Source organism: Scyliorhinus torazame, chromosome 28 (assembly GCF_047496885.1).
Source record: "Scyliorhinus torazame isolate Kashiwa2021f chromosome 28, sScyTor2.1, whole genome shotgun sequence".
NCBI lineage: Eukaryota > Metazoa > Chordata > Chondrichthyes > Carcharhiniformes > Scyliorhinidae > Scyliorhinus > Scyliorhinus torazame.
The window spans coordinates 40,621,215-40,644,458 of record NC_092734.1 but is presented as its reverse complement, the minus strand read 5'-3'; the positions used below and the strand labels follow the sequence as shown (position 1 = coordinate 40,644,458).

Below are 23,244 nucleotides of genomic sequence, written 5' to 3'. Positions count from 1 at the left end.
GGTGTGGCGCTGCTAGTCAAGAGCAGTATTACGGTGGCGGAGAGGATGCTAGATGGGGACTCTTCTTCCGAGGTAGTATGGGCTGAAGTTAGAAACAGGAAAGGAGAGGTCACCCTGTTGGGAGTTTTTTATAGGCCTCCTAATAGTTCTAGGGATGTAGAGGAAAGGATGGCGAAGATGATTCTGGATATGAGCGAAAGTAACAGGGTAGTTATTATGGGAGACTTTAACTTTCCAAATATTGACTGGAAAAGATATAGTTCAAGTACAATAGATGGGTCGTTTTTTGTACAGTGTGTGCAGGAGGGTTTCCTGAAACAATATGTTGACAGGCCAACAAGAGGCGAGGCCATGTTGGATTTGGTTTTGGGTAATGAACCAGGCCAGGTGTTGGATTTGGAGGTAGGAGAGCACTTTGGGGACAGTGACCACAATTCGGTGCCGTTTACGTTAATGATGGAAAAGGATAAGTATACACCGCAGGGCAAGAGTTATAGCTGGGGGAAGGGCAATTATGATGCCATTAGACGCGACTTGGGGGGGATAAGGTGGAGAAGTAGGCTGCAAGTGTTGGGCACACTGGATAAGTGGGGCTTGTTCAAGGATCAGCTACTGCGTGTTCTTGATAAGTATGTACCGGTCAGACAGGGAGGAAGGCGTCGAGCGAGGGAACCGTGGTTTACCAAGGAAGTGGAATCTCTTGTTAAGAGGAAGAAGGAGGCCAAGTGAAGATGAAGTGTGAAGTTTCGGTTGGGGCGATGGATAGTTACAAGGTAGCGAGGAAGGATCTAAAGAGAGAGCTAAGACGAGCAAGGAGGGGACATGAGAAGTATTTGGCAGGAAGGATCAAGGAAAACCCAAAAGCTTTCTATAGGTATGTCAGAAATAAGCGAATGACTAGGGAAAGAGTAGGACCAGTCAAGGACAGGGATGGGAAATTGTGTGTGGAGTCTGAAGAGATAGGCGAGATACTAAATGAATATTTTTCGTCAATATTCACTCAGGAAAAAGATAATGTTGTGGAGGAGAATGCTGAGCCCCAGGCTAATAGAATAGATGGCATTGAGGTACGTAGGGAAGAGGTGTTGGCAATTCTGGACAGGCTGAAAATAGATAAGTCCCCGGGACCTGATGGGATTTATCCTAGGATTCTATGGGAGGCCAGGGAAGAGATTGCTGGACCTTTGGCTTTGATTTTTATGTCATCATTGGCTACAGGAATAGTGCCAGAGGACTGGAGGACAGCAAATGTGGTCCCTTTGTTCAAAAAGGGGAGCTGAGACAACCCCGGCAACTATAGACCGGTGAGCCTCACGTCTGTAGTGGGTAAAGTCTTGGCGGGGATTATAAGAGACAAGATTTATAATCATCTAGATAGGAATAATATGATCAGGGATAGTCAGCATGGCTTTGTGAAGGGTAGGTCATGCCTCACAAACCTTATTGAGTTCTTTGAGAAGGTGACTGAACAGGTAGACGAGGGTAGAGCAGTTGATGTGGTGTATATGGATTTCAGCAAAGCGTTTGATAAGGTTCCCCACGGTAGGCTATTGCAAAAAATACGGAGGCTGGGGATTGAGGGTGATTTAGAGATGTGGATCAGAAATTGGCTAGCTGAAAGAAGACAGAGGGTGGTGGTTGATGGGAAATGTTCAGAATGGAGTACAGTCACAAGTGGAGTACCACAAGGATCTGTTCTGGGGCCGTTGCTGTTTGTCATTTTAATCAATGACCTAGAGGAAGGCGCAGAAGGGTGGGTGAGTAAATTTGCAGACGATACTAAAGTCGGTGGTGTTGTCGATAGTGTGGAAGGATGTAGCAGGTTACAGAAGGATATAGATAAGCTGCAGAGCTGGGCTGAGTGGTGGCAAATGGAGTTTAATGTAGAGAAGTGTGAGGTGATTCACTTTGGAAGGAATAACAGGAATGCGGAATATTTGGCTAATGGTAAAGTTCTTGAAAGTGTGGATGAGCAGAGGGATCTAGGTGTCCATGTACATAGATCCCTGAAAGTTGCCACCCAGGTTGATAGGGTTGTGAAGAAGGCCTATGGAGTGTTGGCCTTTATTGGTAGAGGGATTGAGTTCCGGAGTCGGGAGGTCATGTTGCAGCAGTACAGAGCTCTGGTACGGCCGCATTTGGAGTATTGCGTACAGTTCTGGTCACCGCATTATAGGAAGGACGTGGAGGCTTTGGAGCGGGTGCAGAGGAGATTTACCAGGATGTTGCCTGGTATGGAGGGAAAATCTTATGAGGAAAGGCTGATGGACTTGAGGTTGTTTTCGTTGGAGAGAAGAAGGTTAAGAGGAGACTTAATAGAGGCATCCAAAATGATCAGGGGGTTGGATAGGGTGGACAGTGAGAGCCTTCTCCCGCGGATGGATATGGCTGGCACGAGGGGACATAACTTTAAACTGAGGGGTAATAGATATAGGACAGAGGTCAGAGGTAGGTTCTTTACGCAAAGAGTAGTGAGGCCGTGGAATGCCCTACCTGCTACAGTAGTGAACTCGCCAACATTGAGGGCATTTAAAAGTTTATTGGATAAACATATGGATGATAATGGCATAGTGTAGGTTAGATGGCTTTTGTTTCGGTGCAACATCGTGGGCCGAAGGGCCTGTACTGCGCTGTATCGTTCTATGTTCTATGTTCTATTACACAATTGGATGATGATTGACTGTCAGCCAGACAACTTTTTTCTTTCCATTAACAACAATTTCTTTATCTGGGAAATTGAAATGTTCAAATTAATTTTTAAAACCCTTCTTACCTCCCGATGATTTTTGCCGCAGTGTTCTGGAGATGGAGCTCCAATTCCTGCAGACCTGTCCTGGTGTGTTGGAAACCCTCATTATTCCGATAACAGTTTTTATAAATTCTCCAATCCTCAAGCACTATTGCTATGGCCCATGACTCCCGAAAGAGGAGGTCAAAGTGCCTGACTTCACTTCCTTTTCAAAGAACAAAGAAAAGTACAGCACAGGAACAGACCCTTTGACCCTCCAAGCCCGTGCCGACCATGCTGCCCGACTAAACTACAATCTTCTACACTTCCTGGGTCCGTATCCCTCTATTCCCATCCTATTCATGTATTTGTCAAGATGCCCCTTAAATGTCACTATCGTCCCTGCTTCCACCACCTCCTCCGGTAGCGGGTTCCAGGCACCCACTACCCTCTGCTTAAAAATCTTGCCTCGTACATCTACTCTAAACCTTGCCCCTCTCACCTTAAACCTATGCCCCCTAGTAATTGACCCCTCTACCCTGGGGAAAAGCCGCTGACTATCCACTCTGTCTATGCCCCTCATAATTTTGTATACCTCAATCAGGTCGCCCCTCAACCTCCTTCGTTCCAGTGAGAACAAACCGAGTTTATTCAACTGCTCCTCATAGCTAATGCCCTCCATACCAGGCAACATCCTGGTAAACCTCTTCTGTACCCTCTCCAAAGCATGATTTTAGCTGCGTCCGTCGATGCCGAGACCGTCCCGCGTCACTGCAAACAACTGCAGTAGCGTTCGTGTCTCAGCTGGTCGTGCAGAAGCTGAGGAGAAGAGAAACTGCGGAGAAGCCTGATCAGTTATTGGGGCTATTCTCTGGCTGCGCGCTCGGGAGCAAATCGCGTTATGGCCCGAGGATCTTGCGACGGGGCCATAATGCTTTTTGCGATGGGGAGAACCTCTTTTGAGATTCTCCCTGTACCCAGCTAGTGACGCAATCTGCTTCGCGCCCAGCGAGTGTGTGGACCAGGTTAGCATATTTGAAATCACCATTTGAACATGCATTTTCAGTTTTAAGCCGGATACACCTGACTCCCGGTATTAACCCCCTCCCACCTCCGGCGCAACGTGAAGCCCACAGGAATCACTACCCGTCTCCAAACTCTGAGCCATTGCAGCCCCTGTGTGGTCAGTGCATGGCAGGACAGTGCTATGGCGCTGCCCCCTGGCACCTTGGCACTGCACGATACACTACTGGCCAGCCTTTCGCATTCTACCCGTCACAAATTTGAGGTCATCTAAAACTCTGCTGACGGGTCCTAACCCAGGCCACGTCGTGTTCAGGGGAAATATACAGTAAATGGCAAAACTCTTAGGAATATAGAAAGTCAGAGAGATCTGGGAGTACAGTTTCACAGATCTTTGAAAGTGGCAACACAAGTGGACAAGGTAGTCAAGAAAGTAGACGGAATGCTTGCCTTCATTGGACGGGGCATCGAGTATAAAAACTGGCAAGTCAGGCTGCAGTTGTATAGAACCTTGGTAAGGCCGCACTTGGAATATTGCGCACAATTTTGGTCGCCACACTACCAGAAGGATGTGGAGGCTTTGGAGAGGGTGTAGAGGAGGTTTACCAGGATGTTGCCTGGTATGGAGCAATGTAGAGAGGCTGAATAGACTCGGACTGTTTTCATTAGAAAGACGGAGGTTGAGGGGTGACCTGATCGAGGTCTACAAGATTATGAGGGGCATGGATAGGATGGATGGACAGTCACTCTTTCCCAGGGTGGAGGGGTCAGTCACCACGGGGAATAGGTTTAAGGTCCGTGGGGCAAAGTTTAGAGGGGATGTGCAAGGCAGGTTTTTTATACCGAGGGTGGTGAGTGTCTGGAACGCGTGGCCAGGGGAGGCTGTGGAAGCAGATACATTAACGGCGTTCAAAAGGCATCTTGACAAACACATGGATAGGACGGGTATAGAGGGATACGGCACAAGGAAGTGCTGAGGGTTTTGGCCAAGGTTGGTATGACCAGTACAGGTTTGGAGGGCCGAAGGGCCTGTTCCTGTGCTGTATTGTTCTTTGTTCACATTGCTTCTGATTGCTAATTTATTTCTGACAGTTTTGTCACAGAAGTGGTGAATATATACTACGATAACGATGAGGCTGTGCAAACAGACACAGAACTGCAGGCCTTTGTGAAGGATGTGTTCGTCTACGGCCTGAAGGACAATAAAAGAACAGGTAACTATTCACCTGTTTGCAAAGATGTTTTTAATATTGTTGAATGACAGGGTTTCCCATCAGTCCATGAGTCTCGATGAGGAATTAGCCTCGCTGCTCAATGTTGACTTGATTCGGGTCCCTGGTACCCCGCGCACTTCACCAATGACCATTTTTCATGTATAAACACTGAGCATTGGGGACTATTCAACTGGGGAAAGCTTTGGAATTGTACCAGGCCCTGAGATTCCCTCAACTCCAGTAAGTTTGTTTTATTAATTCAGACGATGTGGGTGTCGCTGGGCTGGGCCAGCGTTTATTACCCATCCCGAATTGCTCTTGAACTGAGTTGTTTGCTCAGCAATTCCAGAGGGTATTTGCTGTGGGTCTGGAGTCACATGGAGGCCAGACCAGGTAAGGACAGCAGGTTTCCTTCCCTAAAGGGACATTAGGGAACTAGATGAGTTTTTGTCATTCACAACAATCGATTATGGGTTAGATTTTTACTTCCAGGTTTTTTTCAATTGAGTTCAAGTTTCACTATCTGCTTGTGGTGGGTTTTCGAACACGGGTCCCAAGCGCATTACCCTGGGTCACTGGTCCAGTGAAAATACCACGAGGCCATTGCCTCGTATCTCCTCCCCTCAATCCGGCACAGACCCTTAGTCATGGTCACATATATGTCAGAGAGACTCCAGTCTGCGAGCTTATCTGTGAGCTGTAAGTTAATCATCAGAGTGCGCAGAATTGCACATTTCCTGTAGATTACTGCAACTGTGGTCATGGTCCGATCTCAACTGGGTGATATGGAGGAGAATTGAACGAGGGCAGTACAGATAGTAGTGAATGACAGGAAATTACTGCTCGTGTTTAAAAATAGCCATATCAGATATTGAATAAATTGCGTATTCAGCAGATTTTAATAGAGTACAGTCACAAGTGGAGTACCACAAGGATCTGTTCTGGGGCCGTTGCTGTTTGTCATTTTTATCAATGACCTAGAGGAAGGTGCAGAAGGGTGGGTGAGTAAATTTGCAGACGATACTAAAGTCGGTGGTGTTGTCGATAGTGTGGAAGGATGTAGCAGATTACAGAGGGATATAGATAAGCTGCAGAGCTGGGCTGAGAGGTGGTAAATGGAGTTTAATGTAGAGAAGTGTGAGATGATTCACTTTGGAAGGAATAACAGGAATGCGGAATATTTGGCTAATGGTAAAGTTCTTGAAAGTGTGGATGAGCAGAGGGATCTAGGTGTCCATGTACATAGATCCCTGAAAGTTGCCACCCAGGTTGATAGGGTTGTGAAGAAGGCCTATGGAGTGTTGGCCTTTATTGGTAGAGGGATTGAGTTCCGGAGTCAGGAGGTCATGTTGCAGCTGTACAGAACTCTGGTACGGCCGCATTTGGAGTATTGCGTACAGTTCTGGTCACCGCATTATAGGAAGGACGTGGAAGCATTGGAACGGGTGCAGAGGAGATTTACCAGGATGTTGCCTGGTATGGAGGGAAAATCTTATGAGGAAAGGCTGACGGACTTGAGGTTGTTTTCGTTGGAGAGAAGAAGGTTAAGAGGAGACTTAATAGAGGCATCCAAAATGATCAGGGGGTTGGATAGGGTGGACATTGAGAGCCTTCTCCCGCGGATGGAAATGGCTGGCACGAGGGGACATAGCTTTAAACTGAGGGGTAATAGATATAGGACAGAGGTCAGGGGTAGGTTCTTTACGCAAAGAGTAGTGAGGCCGTGGAATGCCCTACCTGCTACAGTAGTGAACTCGCCAACATTGAGGGCATTTAAAAGTTTATTGGATAAACATATGGATGATAATGGCATAGTGTAGGTTGGATGGCTTTTGTTTTGGTGCAACATCGTGGGCCGAAGGGCCTGTACTGCGTTGTATCGTTCTATGTTCTATGTTCTATGTGCCATACAAACACAAAGTTCACAAGGTAAGGTCAGCCTAGTCTAGATTACCTCTCTAGCTCTCGTGAAGCTAACCTTCCTGTTTCACTCTCTGCTCCCAAACTATTCCACCTGTTCTCCTGGACGCAGTTTTTCTGAGATCTCTGCTACACATTCCCTTCCCTGCCTTTCCCAAGGTTTCGACATCATTCCCTCACTCACCTCTTCTCAAGCTTTTCATCATTCTATCCCTAACACAGGGATCGCTGAATCACACAGCGCGGAACAGGCCGTTCGGCCCATCGAGTCTGCACCGACGCATGGAAGTCCCTGCCCACCTCACCCCATCCACCAGCACTGGGCCCACAGCCTGGAATGTTATTCCGTGCCCAGCGCTCATCCAGGTACTTTGTAAAGGATGTGAGGTAACCCGCCTCTCCCACCCTCCCAGGCAGCGTGTCCCAGACCCGCCTCTCCCACCCTCCCAGGCAGCGCGTTCCAGACCCGCCTCTCCCACCCTCCCAGGCAGCGCGTTCCAGACCCGCCTCTCCCACCCTCCCAGGCAGCGCGTTCCAGACCCGCCTCCCCCACCCTCCCAGGCCGCGCGTCCCAGACCCGCCTCTCCCACCCTCCCAGGCAGCGCGTCCCAGACCCGCCTCTCCCACCCTCCCAGGCAGCGCGTCCCAGACCCGCCTCTCCCACCCTCCCAGGCAGCGCGTTCCAGACCCTCACCACCCTCTGGGGAAAAAGGATTTCCTCAAATCCCTCCTGAACCTCCGGCCCCTCACCCTGAACTTGTGTCCCCCTCGTAACCGACCCTTCAACTAAGGGGAACAGCTGCTCCCTCTCCACCCTGTCCTCGCCCCTCAGAATCATTTTTAAAAGATATATTTATTAAAGTTTTTTAACACAATTTTTCTCCCTTACAAACAATAACCCCCCCCCCGGAACAAAAAAAAGCGAGAAATCGCGCAGAGCCAGATATATACATGGCAAAATGATATATTTACACAGCTTTGTACACTGGCCCTCACCTGTACGTGCCAGTTTCCCCAACCCTTCATGTTATCTCTTGCTCACCCACCCTCCCAGGCAGTCCCCCCTCCCCCCCCCCCCCTCCCAGGACGTCCCCTCCACCCCCCCCCCCCCCCCAAGGTTGCTGCTGCTGCTGACCGACCTTCCTCTAACGCTCCGCGAGATAGTCTAGGAACGGTTGCCACCGCCTGTAAAACCCCAGCGCAGACCCTCTCAAGACGAACTTAATCCTCTCCAACTTTATGAACCCAGCCATGTTGTTTATCCAGGCCTCCAGGCTGGGGGGCTTCGCCTCCTTCCACATTAGCAAGATCCTTCGCCGGGCTACTGGGGACGCAAAGGCCAGAATGCCGGCCTCTTTCGCCTCCTGCACTCCCGGCTCGTCCACTACTCCAAATATTGCTAGCCCCCAGCTTGGCTTGACCCGGACTTTCACCACCTGAGATATTGCTCCCGCCACTCCTCTCCAGAACCCCTCCAGTGCCGGGCATGACCAAAACATATGGACATGGTTCGCCGGGCTCCCTGAACATCTTTCACATCTGTCCTCTACCCCAAAGAACCTACTCAACCTCGCCCCCGTCAAGTGCGCTCTGTGAACCACCTTAAATTGTATCAGGCTGAGCCTGGCACACGAGGAGGAGGAATTAACCCTACCTAGGGCATCAGCCCACAGACCTTCCTCGATCTCCTCCCCCAGCTCCTCCTCCCATTTACCCTTCAACTCTTCTACAAGCGCTTCCCCCTCTTCTTTCAACTCCTGGTGTATTTCCGACACCTTGCCCTCCCCGACCCATACACCCGAGATCACCCTATCTTGGACTTCTTGTGCCGGGAGCAACGGGAATTCCCTCACCTGTCGCCTCACAAAAGCCCTCACCTGCATATATCTAAAGGCATTTCCCGGGGGTAACTCGAACTTCTCCTCCAGTGCCCCTAGGCTCGCAAACGTCCCGTCGATGAACAGGTCCCCCATTCTTCCAATCCCCGCCCGATGCCAGCTCTGGAACCCCCCGTCCATCTTCCCCGGGACAAACCGGTGGTTCCCCCTGATCGGGGACCACACCGATGCTCCCATTGCACCCCGGTGCCGTCTCCACTGGCCCCAGATCCTTAGTGTTACCGCCACCACCGGGCTCGTGGTATACTTTGTCGGCGAGAGCGGCAGCGGTGCCGTCACCAACGCCCCCAGGCTCGTTCCTTTACAGGACGCCATCTCCATCCTCTTCCATGCCGCCCCCTCTCCCTCCATAACCCACTTGCGGATCATCGCCAGATTTGCTGCCCAGTAGTAGCTCCCCAGGTTTGGCAGCGCCATCCCTCCTCGGTCCCTACTGCGTTCCAGGAACCCTCTCCTTACTCTCGGGGTCTTATTCGCCCACACAAACCCCATAATACTCCTGCCTACTCTCTTAAAAAAGGCCTTAGTGATCACGATGGGAAGGCACTGAAACACAAACAGAAACCTCGGAAGGACCACCATTTTGACCGACTGCACTCTACCCGCCAGCGAGAGCGGTAACATGTCCCATCTTTTGAAATCCTCCTCCATTTGCTCCACCAACCTCGTCAGATTCAGTTTATGTAGGGTCCCCCAACTCCTGGCTATCTGGATCCCCAGATACCAAAAGCTCCTCTCCGCCCTCCTCAGCGGTAGGTCCCCTATCTTTCTTTCTTGGTCCCCCGCCTGTAATACAAAGAGCTCACTCTTCCCAACATTGAGCTTATAGCCCGAAAACTCCCCAAACTCCCTTAGAGTCTGCATGACCTCCACCATCCCCTCCATTGGATCCGCCACGTACAGCAACAGGTCATCCGCATATAGCGACACCCGATGCTCTTCTCCCCCTCGGACCACCCCCCTCCATTTATTAGACTCCCTCAATGACATGGCCAATGGTTCGATCGCCAATGCGAACAACAGGGGGGACAGGGGGCACCCCTGCCTCGTCCCTCGGTACAGTCGAAAGTACTCCGACCTCCGCCGGTTCGTCACTACACTCGCCATCGGGGCTCTGTAAAGGAGCTTAACCCAATTGATCAACCCTACCCCGAACCCAAACCTACGCAGCACCTCCCAGAGATACTCCCACTCTACTCGGTCAAAGGCCTTCTCCGCGTCCATAGCTGCCACTATCTCCGCCTCTCCCTCCTGCGATGGCATCATTATCACGTTTAAGAGCCGCCGCACATTGGTGTTTAGTTGCCTGCCCTTTACAAATCCCGTCTGGTCCTCGTGGATTACCCCCGGGACACAGTCCTCGATCCTCGTGGCCAGCACTTTTGCCAGCAACTTTGCATCCACATTGAGGAGCGAGATCGGCCTGTACGATCCACATTGCAGTGGGTCCTTGTCCCGCTTTAGGATCAAAGAAATTGCCGCTTCCGACATTGTCGGGGGCAGGGTCCCCTCCTCTCTTGCCTCATTAAAGGTCCTCACCAGTAGCGGGGCCAACAGGTCTGCGTACTTCCTGTAGAACTCCACCGGGAATCCGTCCGGTCCCAGGGCCTTCCCCACCTGCATGCTCCCCAAACCCTTGCTCAGCTCCTCCAACCCAATTGGTGCCCCCAAACCAGCCACCTCTTGCTCCTCCACCCTCGGGAATCTCAGCTGATCTAGGAATCGTCTCATCCCCTCTTCCCCCGCTGGGGGCTGAGATCTGTACAGCTCTTCATAAAAGGCCTTGAATACCTCGTTTATTTTCGTCGCACTCCGAACCGTGGCTCCCCTTCCATCTTTGACTCCCCTATTTCCCTCGCTGCCATCCCCTTACGGAACTGGTGTGCCAGCATCCGACTAGCCTTTTCCCCATACTCATAGGTCGCCCCCTGCGCTTTCCTCCACTGTGCCTCCGCCATCCCTGTGGTCAACAGGTCAAACTCCGTCTGGAGCCGTCGTCTTTCCCCAAGTAATCTTTCCTCCGGGGCCTCTGCGTATCTCCTGTCCACTCTCAAAATCTCCCCCACTAACCTCTCCCTTTCCATACCCTCTGTCTTCTCCCTATGAGCCCTAATGGAAATTTGCTCTCCCCTGATCACCGCCTTCAACATCTCCCATACCACCCCCACCCGCACCTCCTTTTTGTCGTTGGCCTCCAAGTACCTTTCGATACATCCCCTCACCTTCCCACACACCACCTCGTCCGCCAGCAGTCCCCCATCCAGCCGCCACAACGGACGCTGGTCCCTCTCCTCTCCCAGCTCCAGTTCCACCCAGTGCGGGGCATGGTCCGAAACGGCTATAGCCGAATACTCCGTCCCCTCCACCCTCGGGATGAGCGCCCTACCCAGAACAAAGAAATCTATCCGGGAGTAGGCTTTGTGTACATGGGAGAAGAAAGAAAATTCCCTGGCCTGCGGCCTTGCAAACTGCCATGGGTCCACTCCCCCCATCTGATCCATAAACCCCTCAAGTACCTTGGCCGCCGCCGGCCTCTTTCCAGTCCTTGATTTGGAGCGGTCCAGTGCTGGGTCCAACACTGTATTGAAGTCCCCTCCCATTATCAGGCCTCCTATCTCCAGGTCCGGAATGCGCCCCAACATGCGCTTCATGAATCCTGCATCATCCCAGTTCGGGGCGTATACGTTTACCAACGCCACCCACATCCCTTGCAGCCTACCGCTCACCATTACATATCGCCCTCCATTGTCCGCTACAATAGTCTTGGCCTCAATGACACCCGCTTTCCCACCAATATTGGCACGTCTCTATTCTTCGCGTCCAGTCCCGAGTGGAATACCTGTCCTACCCATCCCTTTCTTAACCTGACCTGGTCCGCCACCTTCAGATGTGTCTCTTGGAGCATGGCCACGTCCGCCTTCAGTGCCTTTAAGTGCGCGGACACTCGAGCCCTCTTCACCGGCCCATTCAGGCCCCTCACATTCCACGTTATCAGCCAGATTGGAGGGGCTCTCACCCCCCCCCCCCCCCCCCCACGCCCCGCCGACTAGCCATCTCCTTTTCTGGGCCAGTCCCGTGTCCACGCCTCCCTCACCCTCCAGTCCCCCAGGGGGGGGACCCCCGTCCCGACCACCTCTTCTGTGTCCCATTCCCTTTCGGCCAGTGCAGCAGCAACCCTTTCCCCCCCCCCCCTCCCCTCCCCCCCCCCCCCCCCCCCCCCCCCCCCCCGCTAGACCCCTGTCTAGCTTTTTTGCTCCCCCCATGTCACTCCCGTAAGTCAGCTGACGCCTGCTGACCCCGGCTTCCCCCGCCGTCCCATTGACCTCCCCGCGTGGTAGTCTCCCAATCTATATGCATTCCTTCGTTCCCCTTCCCGCCTTTCCAAAGCCCGCTCCGCCCCCTCTGGCGCAGCTCCTGTCGCGGCCTTGTCTCTCTCCCCCAGCCCATGTAACATTTCCTGCGCGTAATTGACCCTCTATATACAACAACCATCACACATCAAACCCCAAAACATCCCCCCCACCCTCACAAACCCTCAGTTAGAGTCCAACTTTTCGGCTTGTACAAAGGTCCACGCCTCTTCAGGCGTTTTGAAGTAATAGTGTTGGCCCTTGTATGTGACCCACAGTCGCGCTGGCTGCAGCATTCCGAATTTCACTTCTTTCCGGTACAACGCCGCTTTGGCCCGGTTGAAACCCGCTCTCCGCTTTGCAACCTCCGTGCTCCAGTCCAGGTATATTCGGATCTCTGCATTGTCCCACTTACTGCTCCGCTCCTTCTTGGCCCATCTCAGGACCCACTCTCTGTCCGTGAACCGGTGGAACCTCACCACCATTGCCCTTGGCGGCTCATTTGCCTGGGGCTTCTTCGCCAGCACCCGATGTGCCCCGTCCAACTCCAGCGGCCTCGAAGGGGCCTTCGTGCCCATCATCGCCTCGAGCATCGTGCTCGCGTATGCCCCGGCATCAGCCCCCTCCACTCCCTCAGGGAGACCCAGGATTCACAGATTCTTTCTCCTCGACCTGTTCGCCAGGTCTTCGAGTCTTCCCGCCCACCTCCTGTGTAGCGCCTCGTTCTGCTCCTCTCTCACCGCCAGGCCCACGAGCTCGTCCTCGTTCTGACTGACTCTTTTCTGTACCTCCTGGATCTTAGCTTCGTGGGCCTTCTGCGTGATCCCGAGTCTTTCAATTGCGAAAGCATAGATGCCAACATCTCCTTGCGCATCTCCTCGCGCTGCTCCTCGAAGCAGCGCTTGATGAACTCCTGCAGCTCCCCTTTGTACCTGCCGCCGCCATCTTGTTTTCTTTCCCTCGCTTCTCCCGTTGCTCCAGTGCCGCTTCTTTGGCCGTTGCACTTCTGATCCGTTTCATAGAAGTTGGCAGTGTTTGCTTCACCAGTCTGCCCCAAAATGTCTATGGAAACTCCTGAAAAAAGGTCTGAGAGTCGGTTCCAGACGGGAGCTGCCGAATGCGCGACCTACTCCTGCATGGCCGCCACCGGAAGCCTCGTCCCCGCCTCTTCAATGGCCTTGGTAGATCCTTTCACAGTTGTTCCCTCTGCTGCTAGAATTCACCTTTGATAGAGTCAAGTCAGATTGCAGCTTTAAGCTTGCCCTTCCCCCGCCTGCATGCTGGAAGAGGCCCTGTTTATCCTGCAGTTACAGCCAAATCCTTTACTGTTTCTGCTGGGTCTGGCAGCCAAAAGACATAACATTCCTGGGGGACACTGTCGGGGGAATGCTGCAGTCTTCTTCCCACACCGGGAAATGTCAAACAAATGCCGTGGGGGCCCTGTAAAAGAGCCCAAAAGTCCGTTCCAAGCGGGAGCTGCCGAATATGCGACCTAGCTCTGCATAGCCGCACCCGGAAGTCTTGTCCCTCATAATCTTGTCCACCTCGATCAGGCCGCCCCTCAGTCTTCTCTGCTCCAGCGAAAACAACCCAAGCCTATCCAACCTCTCTTCATAAAGGATATTATTAAACTAGAAAGAGTGCAGAAAAGATTTACTAGGATGTTACCGGGACTTGATGGTTTGAGTTATAAGGAGAGGCTGGATAGACTGGGACTTTTTTCCCTGGAGCGTAGGAGGCTTTGGGGTGATCTTATAGAGGTCTATAAAATAATGAGGGGCATAGATAAGGTAGATAGTCAACATCTTTTCCCAAAGGTAGGGGAGTCTAAAACTAGAGGGCATAGGTTTAAGGTGAGAGGGGAGAGATTCAGAAGGGCCCAGAGGGGCAATTTCTTCACTCAGAGGGTAGTGAGTGTCTGGAATGGGCTGCCAGAGGTAGTAGTAGAGGCGGGTACAATTGTGTCTTTTAAAAAGCATTTAGATAGTTACATGGGTAAGATGGGTATAGAGGGTTATGGGCCAAGTGCGGGCAACCGGGACTAGCTTAATGGTAAAAACTGGGCGGCATCGACTAGTTGGGCCGAAGGGCCTGTTTCCATGCTGTAAACTTCTATGATAACTGAAATGTTCCATCCCAGGCAACATCCTGGTGAATCTCCTCTGCACCCCCTCCAGTGCAATCACATCCTTCCTATAATGTGGTGACCAGAATTGCACACACTGCTCCAGCTGTGGCCTCACCAAAGTTCTGTACAACTCCAACATGACCTCCCTGCTTTTGTAATCTGTGCCCTGATTGATAAAGGCAAGTGTCCCATATGCCTTTTTCACCCCCCTATTAACCTGCCCTTCTGCCTTCAGAGATCTGTGGACAAACACACCAAGGTCCCTTTGTTCCTCGGAGCTACCCAGTGTCAGCAATACTTCCTTGTCACATTACTTGGGGGTTGCACAGTAGCACAGTGGTTAACACCGCTGCCTCACAGCACCAGGGACCCGGCCCAATTCCAGCCTTGGGTCTCTGTCTGTGCGGAGTCTGCACGTTCTCCCCGTGTCTGCGTGGGTTTCCTCCGGGTGCTCCGGTTTCCTCCCATCGTCCAAAGATGTGCAATTAGGTGGATTGGCCTTGATAAAATTACCCCTCAGGGGCAGGAATGGGGCGGGGGATTGGGTCTAGGTGGGGTGGTCTTTCAAAGGGTTGGTGCAGACTCGATGGGCCAGATGGCCTACTTTTGCACTGTTGGGATCCTATCCTATTCCTATTCTACTCCTTCCAGTGGATCACCTCACACTTTACAGTTTTAAATTCTATCTGCCACATATCCACCCATTTGACCATCCGGTCTGTATCTTCCTGTAACCAAGACACTCGGCCTCACTGTGAACCACTCGGCCAATCCTTGTGTCATCCACAAACTTACTGATCGGAACCCCCACAAGTCGTTCATGTTGTTTATAACAATGACAAACAATAGTGGACCCAGCACCGATCCCTGTGGTACGTCACTGGTCACTGGCTCCCAGTCACTAAAGCAGCCGTCTGTCATCACCCTCTGTCTCCTACAGCTGAGCTAATTTTGAATCCACCTTATCAGGTTCCCCGGTATCCCAAGTGCATTTGCCGCCTTAATAAGTCTCCCATGTGGGACCTTGTCAAAGGCTTTGCTGAAATCCATGTAAACTACATCCACTGCACTACCCGCATCCACACACTCACATGTTCAGAAAATTCAATCAAATTTGTCAGGCCTGACCTCCCTCTGACAAAGCCACGCTGACTATTCCTGATCAAACCTTTCCTCTCCAAGTGGAGATAGATTCTCTCCTTCAGAATTTTCTCCAATAGTTTCCCTCCCACTGAGGTGAGACTCGCTGGTCTGTGTTCTCTACAGCCTTTCTGAAACAGTGGGACCACATTAGCTGCTCTCCAGGCCTCTGGCACCTCCCCCGTGGCCAGAGAGAAAGTAAAAATTGGGATCCGAGCCCCTGCAATCCCCTCCCTCGCCTCCCACAGCATCCTGGGAAAGATTTCATGCGGACCTGGAGATTTGTCCCATTTTAAGCCCGCCAACACCTCCAATACCTTGTCCCTCCCCATGACAATTTGCTGAAGAATCTCACAGTCTCTCTCCCCGAGTTCCATTTCTGCCTCCTCATCCTCTGGAGACAGATACGAGGGTGTCAGCATCCCGGGATCGACATAATGCAGTATCCTGATTACATTATACGCACCAACCTAACAATATATTGTTAGAGGGCAAAAAGAAGTAAAGATGGGGGCTGGGATTCTCCGATCCCGTGGCCAAGTTCTGACGATGGCGTCAAAAGCGGCGCGAGCGGCTCCGGCGTCAACGGGCCTCCAGGCTCGGGTATTCACCCCTTCCTGGGGGGCTAGTACGGCGCCGGAGTGGTGTCCGCTGCTCGAAAGGCAGTGCGCCACGGCCGGCGAGGGTCCGCGCATGTGCGTGGGTTGCCGTCGCTACGCCGGCCCCGGGCAATATGACAGAGCCCTGCAGGGGCCCAGTGCAGAGGAGCATAGGCCCTGCCGGAATTAGCCCGCCCGCCGATCGGTATGCCTCGAACGCGCGCCTCGCCACCATGGAGGCCCCCCCCCCCCCGGAGTCGGGTCCCCCCCCCCCCACGCCCCCCCCGGAGTCAGGTCCCCCCCCACGCCCCCCCCGGAGTCGGGTCCCCCCCACGCCCCCCCTGGAGTCGGGTCCCCCCCCCCCCCCCCCCCCCAGAGTCGGGTCCCCCCCACGCCCCCCCCCGGAGTCGGGTCCCCCCCCCCCCCCCCGGAGTCGGGTCCCCCCCCCCCCCCCGGAGTCGGGTCCCCCCCACGCCCCCCCCCGGAGTCGGGTCCCCCCCCCCCCGGAGTCGGGTCCCCCCCACGCCCCCCCCGGAGTCGGTCCCCCCCCCCCCCCCCCCCGGAGTCGGGTCCCCCCCCCCCCCCCGGAGTCGGGTCCCCCCCACGCCCCCCCCCCGGAGTCGGGTCCCCCCCCCCCCCCCCCCGAGTCGGGTCCCCCCCACGCCCCCCCCGGAGTCGGGTCCCCCAACGCCCCCCCCCGGAGTCGGGTCCCCCACGCCCCCCCCGGAGTCGGGTCCCCCCCCCCCCCCCGGAGTCGGGTCCCCCCCACGCCCCCCCGGAGTCGGGTCCCCCCACGCCCCCCCCGGAGTCGGGTCCCCACACCAGAACTCCGAGGTCCCGCCGGGTAGGACCATACCCCATGCTGGCGGGACACGGCCGAACTTGGAGGGCACGTGGCCCGTCGAGGCGCGGGGAATCACCGGGCGGGGCCGCTTCCAATGGCCCCCGACCGGCACGGCAGCGACGATGTGGGCGCGATTGGCGCCAATTCTCCGGTTAATGAGGAGAAAATAAGGGGAGAAAAAAGAGGCAGACGACACATTCTGGAAAACCAATGGCAATAGAATCAGAGAATCCCTACAGTGCAAAAAGAGGCCCTTCGGCCCATCGAGCTTGTACCGACCCTTTGAAAGATCACCCTACCTAGGCTCTGTCCACCGCCCTGTATCCTCACCCCAAGGGGCAATTTAGCATGTTCAACCCACCTAACCTGCACATCTTTGGACTGTGGGAGGAAACCGGAGCACCCGGAGGAAACCCACGCAGACACGGGGAGAACGTGCAGACTCCGCACACGATGGGAATCAAACCCAGGTCAAAAGCAAATTACTGCGGACGCTGGAATCTGAACCAAAAGAGGAAATGCTGGAAAATCTCAGCAGGTCTGGCAGCATCTGTCGGGAGAGAAAAGGGCTGACGTTACGAGTCCAATCACTATTTGTCAAACCAAACCCAGGTCCGTGGCGATCTGAGACAGCAGTGCTAACCACTGTGTCAGCATGCCTCCCAAAATAGAAATCAGGAAGAGTATCTCGAATGCAGGAGAGAGGCTAAGGCTGGAATAAGGAAAGCTAAGAGGAAGCAGGAGGAAAGGATTCAGGCTGTGCTAAAACAAATAGCAAAATCTTCTTCAGGCATATTCATGGTACAAGATTAGTGAAGGATAGAGTGGGGCCCATAAGGAACAAGCAGGGTAAACTGCTCACTGATGCGGAGGGTATGGCAGTGATACTAAATGAGTATTTTGCTTCTTTCTTCACCAAATTAGAAGGTGGTGACAATGGCCCAGTTGAAAATGTGGGTATTGAGCAATTGAGCAGTTTAGTGATAGATAAAGAAGAGGTGCTAAAAAGACTGGCAGCACTCCAGGGAGTGAAGTTGCCAGGCCCGGATGGGATGCTCCTAGATTGCTGACAGAGGTAAGGGAGCAAATTGCGGAGCCATTGACAGAAATTGTCCAGGTCCCTCTGAACACAGGATTAGCCCCGGGGAACTGGAGGATTGTAAATGTAATTGTATAAGAAAGGGGCAAAGGATAACCCAGGAAACTACAGACATCAATAGTGGGAAAACTGATGGAGGCCATAATACGGGATGAGAGGGCAGCACGGTGGCGCAGTGGTTAGCACTGCTGCCCCACGGCACTGAGGACCCGGGTTCGATCTGTCCGTGTGGAGTTTGCACATTCTCCCCGTGTCTGCGTGGGTTCCACCCCCACAAACCCAAAGATGTGCAGGGTAGGTGGATTGGCCGCACTAAATTGCCCCTTAATTGTAAAAATAAAAAAATGTGAGGCATTTTGGAAGCACGGGGAGACAATATAGGGTCAATGGTACAACTTTGAGGGGAGTACAGGAGCAGAGGGACCCCGGGGTACAAGTGTATAATTCCCTGAAAGTGGGCAGGCAAGTTCAAACAGTTGTTAAGAAGGCTGAGAGCATCCCTGGGTTTATAAATAGCGGCGTAGAGTGTAGAAGCAAGGAAGTGATGCTGCACCTCCACAAATCATTGGTCAGACCACACTTGTCTTCAGTTCTGGGCACCTTAGAACATAGAACATGGAAAATACAGCACAGAACAGGCCCTTCGGCCCACGATGTTGTGCCAAACTTTTGTCCCAGATTAAGAACAAATTAAACCTCTATCAAGTCGCCCCTCATCCTTCTCCGTTCTAATGAGAAAAGGCCCAGCACCCTCAACCTTTCCTCGTAAGACCTACTCTCCATTCCAGGCAACATCCTGGTAAATCTCCTTTGCACCTTTTCCAGAGCTTCCACATCCTTCTTAAAATGAGGCGACCAGAACTGTACACAGTACTCCAAATTTTGCTCCTATGTCTTATGGTCTTATACTCGAGTATTGAGCGATTCATCTGGATTCATTCCCGTTAACACAATAGACAATTGTATAAAAATAATCTTTTCTCTTTCCAGGTTTTCCCAAAACAATCAAGACAATTGAGAGGCTGATAGAATATGTGACTGTTGTAATCTTCACCACATCTGCTCAACATGCCGCAGTCAACTTTGGACAGGTATTGGACACGTTTATGTGATATTACGCTGGGTGGCCAATTAAGGCCCGCCCAATGTGAAACTACGCCTTTTCTCCTTAGAACGGAGAAGGATGAGGGGAGACTTGATAGAGGTTTATAAGATGATCAGGGGAATAGATAGAGTAGACAGTCAGAGACTTTTTCCCCGGGTGGAACAAACCATTACAAGGGGACATAAATTTAAGGTGAAAGGTGGAAGATATAGGAGGGATATCAGAGGTAGGTTCTTTACCCAGAGAGTAGTGGGGGCATGGAATGCACTGCCTGTGGAAGTAGTTGAGTCGGAACATTAGGGACCTTCAAGCAGCTATTGGATAGGTACATGGATTACAGTAAAATGATATAGTGTAGATCAATTTGTTCTTAATCTGGGACAAAAGTTTGGCACAACATCGTGGGCCGAAGGGCCTGTTCTATGCTGTATTTTCTATGCTCTATGTCTGCCAGTGTGGGCAGAGGTGGGAATGCATCGGATGGCGGGTCCAATGGGGAGGGGTTTAAAAACTCTGCAGGCAGCATCCAGAGGGTTGCCAATGGCTCCAGGGGAGGCAGATGAGGTTCTGTGAAAGGGATCAACAAAGGTATCGGAGCCATCAGGTCATCAGCATCTGGTGGGCATGGAGGTGGGTGGGTGGGGCCGGTGGGTGGGGCCGGAGGGTGGGCCCAGTAGGCACTTTGCCCCCTGCTTCTTGGATGAGTGCCTGAGGACCCTGCTGGAGGAGGTCAGTGCCAGGCGGGACATTCTAATGCCCAGGGATGCCCAGAGAAGACTGCTCCACTTGACAAAAGATGCTTGAGCAGAGGTTGCTGCCAGGTCAGTGGGCATGATGTGGTGGAGGGCAGGGGCTTCAGAGCCACAAATGGTTTAATAATCTTCTGCGATCGACAGAGATGCAATGAGACTTTGCAGAGAAGTGCAGGCGGACGGAACGGTAGCACAGTGGTTAGCACTGCTGCCTCACAGCTCCAGGGACCCGGGTTCAATTCCAGCCTTGGGTCACTGTCTGTGCGGAGTCTGCACGTCCTCCCCGTGTCTGCGTGGGTTTCCTCCGGGTGCTCCGGTTTCCTCCCACAGTCCAAAGACGTGCGGGTCAGGTGGATTGGCCAATGATAAATTGCCCTTTAGTGTCCAAAGATGTGCAGATTAGGTTGGGTTATGGGGATAGGGCGGGGTGGGTGGGGGAGTGGACCGAGGTAGGGTGCTCTTTCGAAGGGTCGGTGCAGATTCGATGGGCCGAATGGCCTCTTTCTGCAGGGATTCTTTGACAGAATGAAAATGAGAATTCTGGAAACACAGCGCGTCGGTCAATACCCGTTTTGTGGGGATCCTTCTGGCTCCCATTTGGCGTTTTGGGTGGGGAGGATGTAGATGCCACCCTCCCAGAGACTGCGGAGGTCTGATTCTAACGATGTGGAATCTCGATACTCAGTCAGGTTGGTTGCCTGCCCAATGGGCAGGAAGGTGTTGAGGTCAGCCCATCACAAACCTGGGGCAAGATTATCCAACCCCCCCGCCGGGTTGGAGAATCGCCGGGGGCTGGCGTGAATCCCGCCCCCGCCGGTTGCCGAATTCGCCGGCACCGGATATTCGGTGGGGGCGGGAATCACGCCGCGCCGGTTTGGCGCCCCCCCCCCGGCGATTCTCCGGCCCGGATGGGCCGAAGTCCCGCCGCTAAAATGCCTGTCCCGCCGGCGTGGATTAAACCGCCTACCTTACCGGCGGGACAAGGCGGTGCGGGCGGGCTCCGGGGTCCTGGGGGGGGGGGGGGGGGCGCGGGGCGATCTGGCCCCGGGGGTGCCCCCACGGTGGCCTGGCCCGCGATCGGGACCCACCGATCCGCGGGCGGGCCTGTGCCGTGGGGGCACTCTTTTCCTTCCGCCTTCGTCACGGTCTCCACCATGGCAGAGGCGGAAGAGACTCCCTCCACTGCGCATGCGCGGGGATGCCGTGAGCGGCCGCTGACGCTCCCGCGCATGCGCCGCCCGGAGATGTAATTTCCACGCCAGCTGGCGGGGCATCAAAGGCCTTTTCCGCCAGCTGGGGGGGGCGGAAATTCGTCCGGCGCGGGCCTAGCCCCTTAAGGTTGGGGCTCGGCCCCCAAAGATGCGGAGTATTCCGTACCTTTGGGGCGGCGCGATGCCCGACTGATTTGCGCCATTTTGGGCGCCAGTCGGCGGACATCGCGCCGATACCGGAGAATTTCGCCCCATGTTAACACACAGTCAGTACACCCCCTCAGGGGGATCTGGTACACCGGCTGACGGCCTGGGGAAATGCGGGAAATGCATGTGAGAGGAGAGCTGCCCAGAGAGAATGCGAAGTGAATACTTCAGCGCCGGCGAGATGTCCACTGGTGGGGTCTTGATCCATGGGGAAGGCCCCCTGCTGGCCTGGGCACTGCCTGATTAGCTGGTGTTTTGGCGGGTCATCCCAAAAGGAGGCAGCGGGGGCCTCTCATTGGATCTGCGGTTGCCAGGCGAAACTCCCGATGCCTCAGCAAGATTCCATCCCCTGTCCCTGACAGAGGGACATAGATAAGCTGCAGCGCTGGGCTGAGAGGTGGCAAATGGAGTTTAATGCAGAAAAGTGTGAGGTGATTCATTTTGGAAGGAATAACAGGAAGACAGAGTACTGGGCTAATGGTAAGATTCTTGGAATGTGGATGAGCAGAGAGATCTCGGTGTCCATGTACATAGATCCCTGAACGTTGCCACTCAGGTTGAGAGGGTTGTTAAGAAGGCGTACGGTGTGTTAGCTTTTATTGGTAGAGGGATTGGGTTTCGGAGCCATGAGGTCATGTTGCAGCTGTACAAAACTCTGGTGCGGCCGCATTTGGAGTATTGCGTGCAATTCTGGTCGCCGCATTATAGAAAGGATGTGGAAGCATTGGAAAGGGTGCAGAGGAGATTTACCAGAATGTTGCCTGGTATGGAGGGAAGATCTTATGAGGAAAGGCTGAGGGACTTGAGGCTGTTTTCATTAGAGAGAAGAAGGCTAAGAGGTGACTTAATTGAGGCGTACAAGATGATCAGAGGATTGGATAGGGTGGAGCCTTTTCCTCGGATGGTGATGTCTAGCACGAGGGGACGTAGCTTTAAATTGAGGGGAGATAGATATAAGACAGATGTCAGAGGTAGGTTCTTTACTCAGAGAGTAGTAAGGGTGTGGAATTCCCTGCCTGCAACAGTAGTGGACTCGCCAACACCAAGGGCATTCAAATGGTCATTGGATAGACATATGGACGATAAGGGAATAGTGTAGATGGGCTTTAGAGCGGTTTCACAGGTCGGCGCAACATCGAGGGCCGAAGGGCCTGTACTGCGCTGTTATGTTTTATTGTTGTGACACTGAGCGAGGCCAAAATAAATTAACAATTATAAGAAAAAACCCTCCTCTCGGCTGAGAATTCACACAGCTCCTTGAAGCAGCCATTACTGAGGAGGAATCTAACGGAGCCAATGAGACTTTGCGATCTATGATTTTATTTTTAAATTCTTATTTCAATGTGTTTTCTTTGAATTACAGTACGACTGGTGCTCGTGGATTCCAAACTCTCCCCCCACAATGAGACAGCCCCCACCCACCGAGAAAGGCGTTGTCAATGTGGAGTTCATCATTGAGAGCTTGCCAGACAGGGGGCGCTCCTGCTGGCACCTCGGGGCCGTGTGGGCACTCAGCCAGTTCCAGGACAATGAGGTAGGCCTTTTTAAAATTCATTTACGGGATGTGGGTGTCGCTGGCTAGGCCCAGCATTATTGCCATCCCTAACTGCCCTTCAGAAGGAGGTGGTGAGCTGCTTTCTTGAACCGCTGCAGTCCTTGAGGTACAGGTACATCCACAGTGCTGTTAGGGAGGGAGTTCCAGGATGTTGCCCCAGCGACAGTGAAGGAACGGCCCATATATTTCCCAGTCAGGATGGTGAGTGACTCGGAGGGGAACCTCCAGGTGGTGGGGTTCCCAGGTATCTGCTGCTCTTGTCCTTCGAGATGGTAGTGGTCGTGGGTTTGGAAGGTGCTGTCTGAGGAACCTTGGTGAGTTACTGCAGTGCATCTTGTAGATGGTACACACGGCTGTCACTGTGCGTCAGTGGTGGTGGGTTTGAATGTTTGTGGAGGGGGAGCAATCAAGCGGCTGCTTTATCTGGATGGTGTTGAGCTTCTTGAGTGTTGTTGGAGCTGCGCTCATCCA

The 23,244-nt window shown here is 53.3% G+C and overlaps 1 protein-coding gene across 1 annotated transcript in view; it reads left to right on the top strand.

Moving 5' to 3' along the window:
- LOC140403693 (polyunsaturated fatty acid 5-lipoxygenase-like) overlaps nucleotides 1-23,244 on the top strand; it is a 164,370-nt gene that overhangs the window by 125,678 nt on the left and 15,448 nt on the right. The window contains 3 exon segments of the mRNA XM_072491871.1: nucleotides 4,844-4,965; nucleotides 18,934-19,034; nucleotides 22,582-22,752. Of these exon segments, the coding sequence (XP_072347972.1) occupies nucleotides 4,844-4,965; nucleotides 18,934-19,034; nucleotides 22,582-22,752 (394 nt within the window).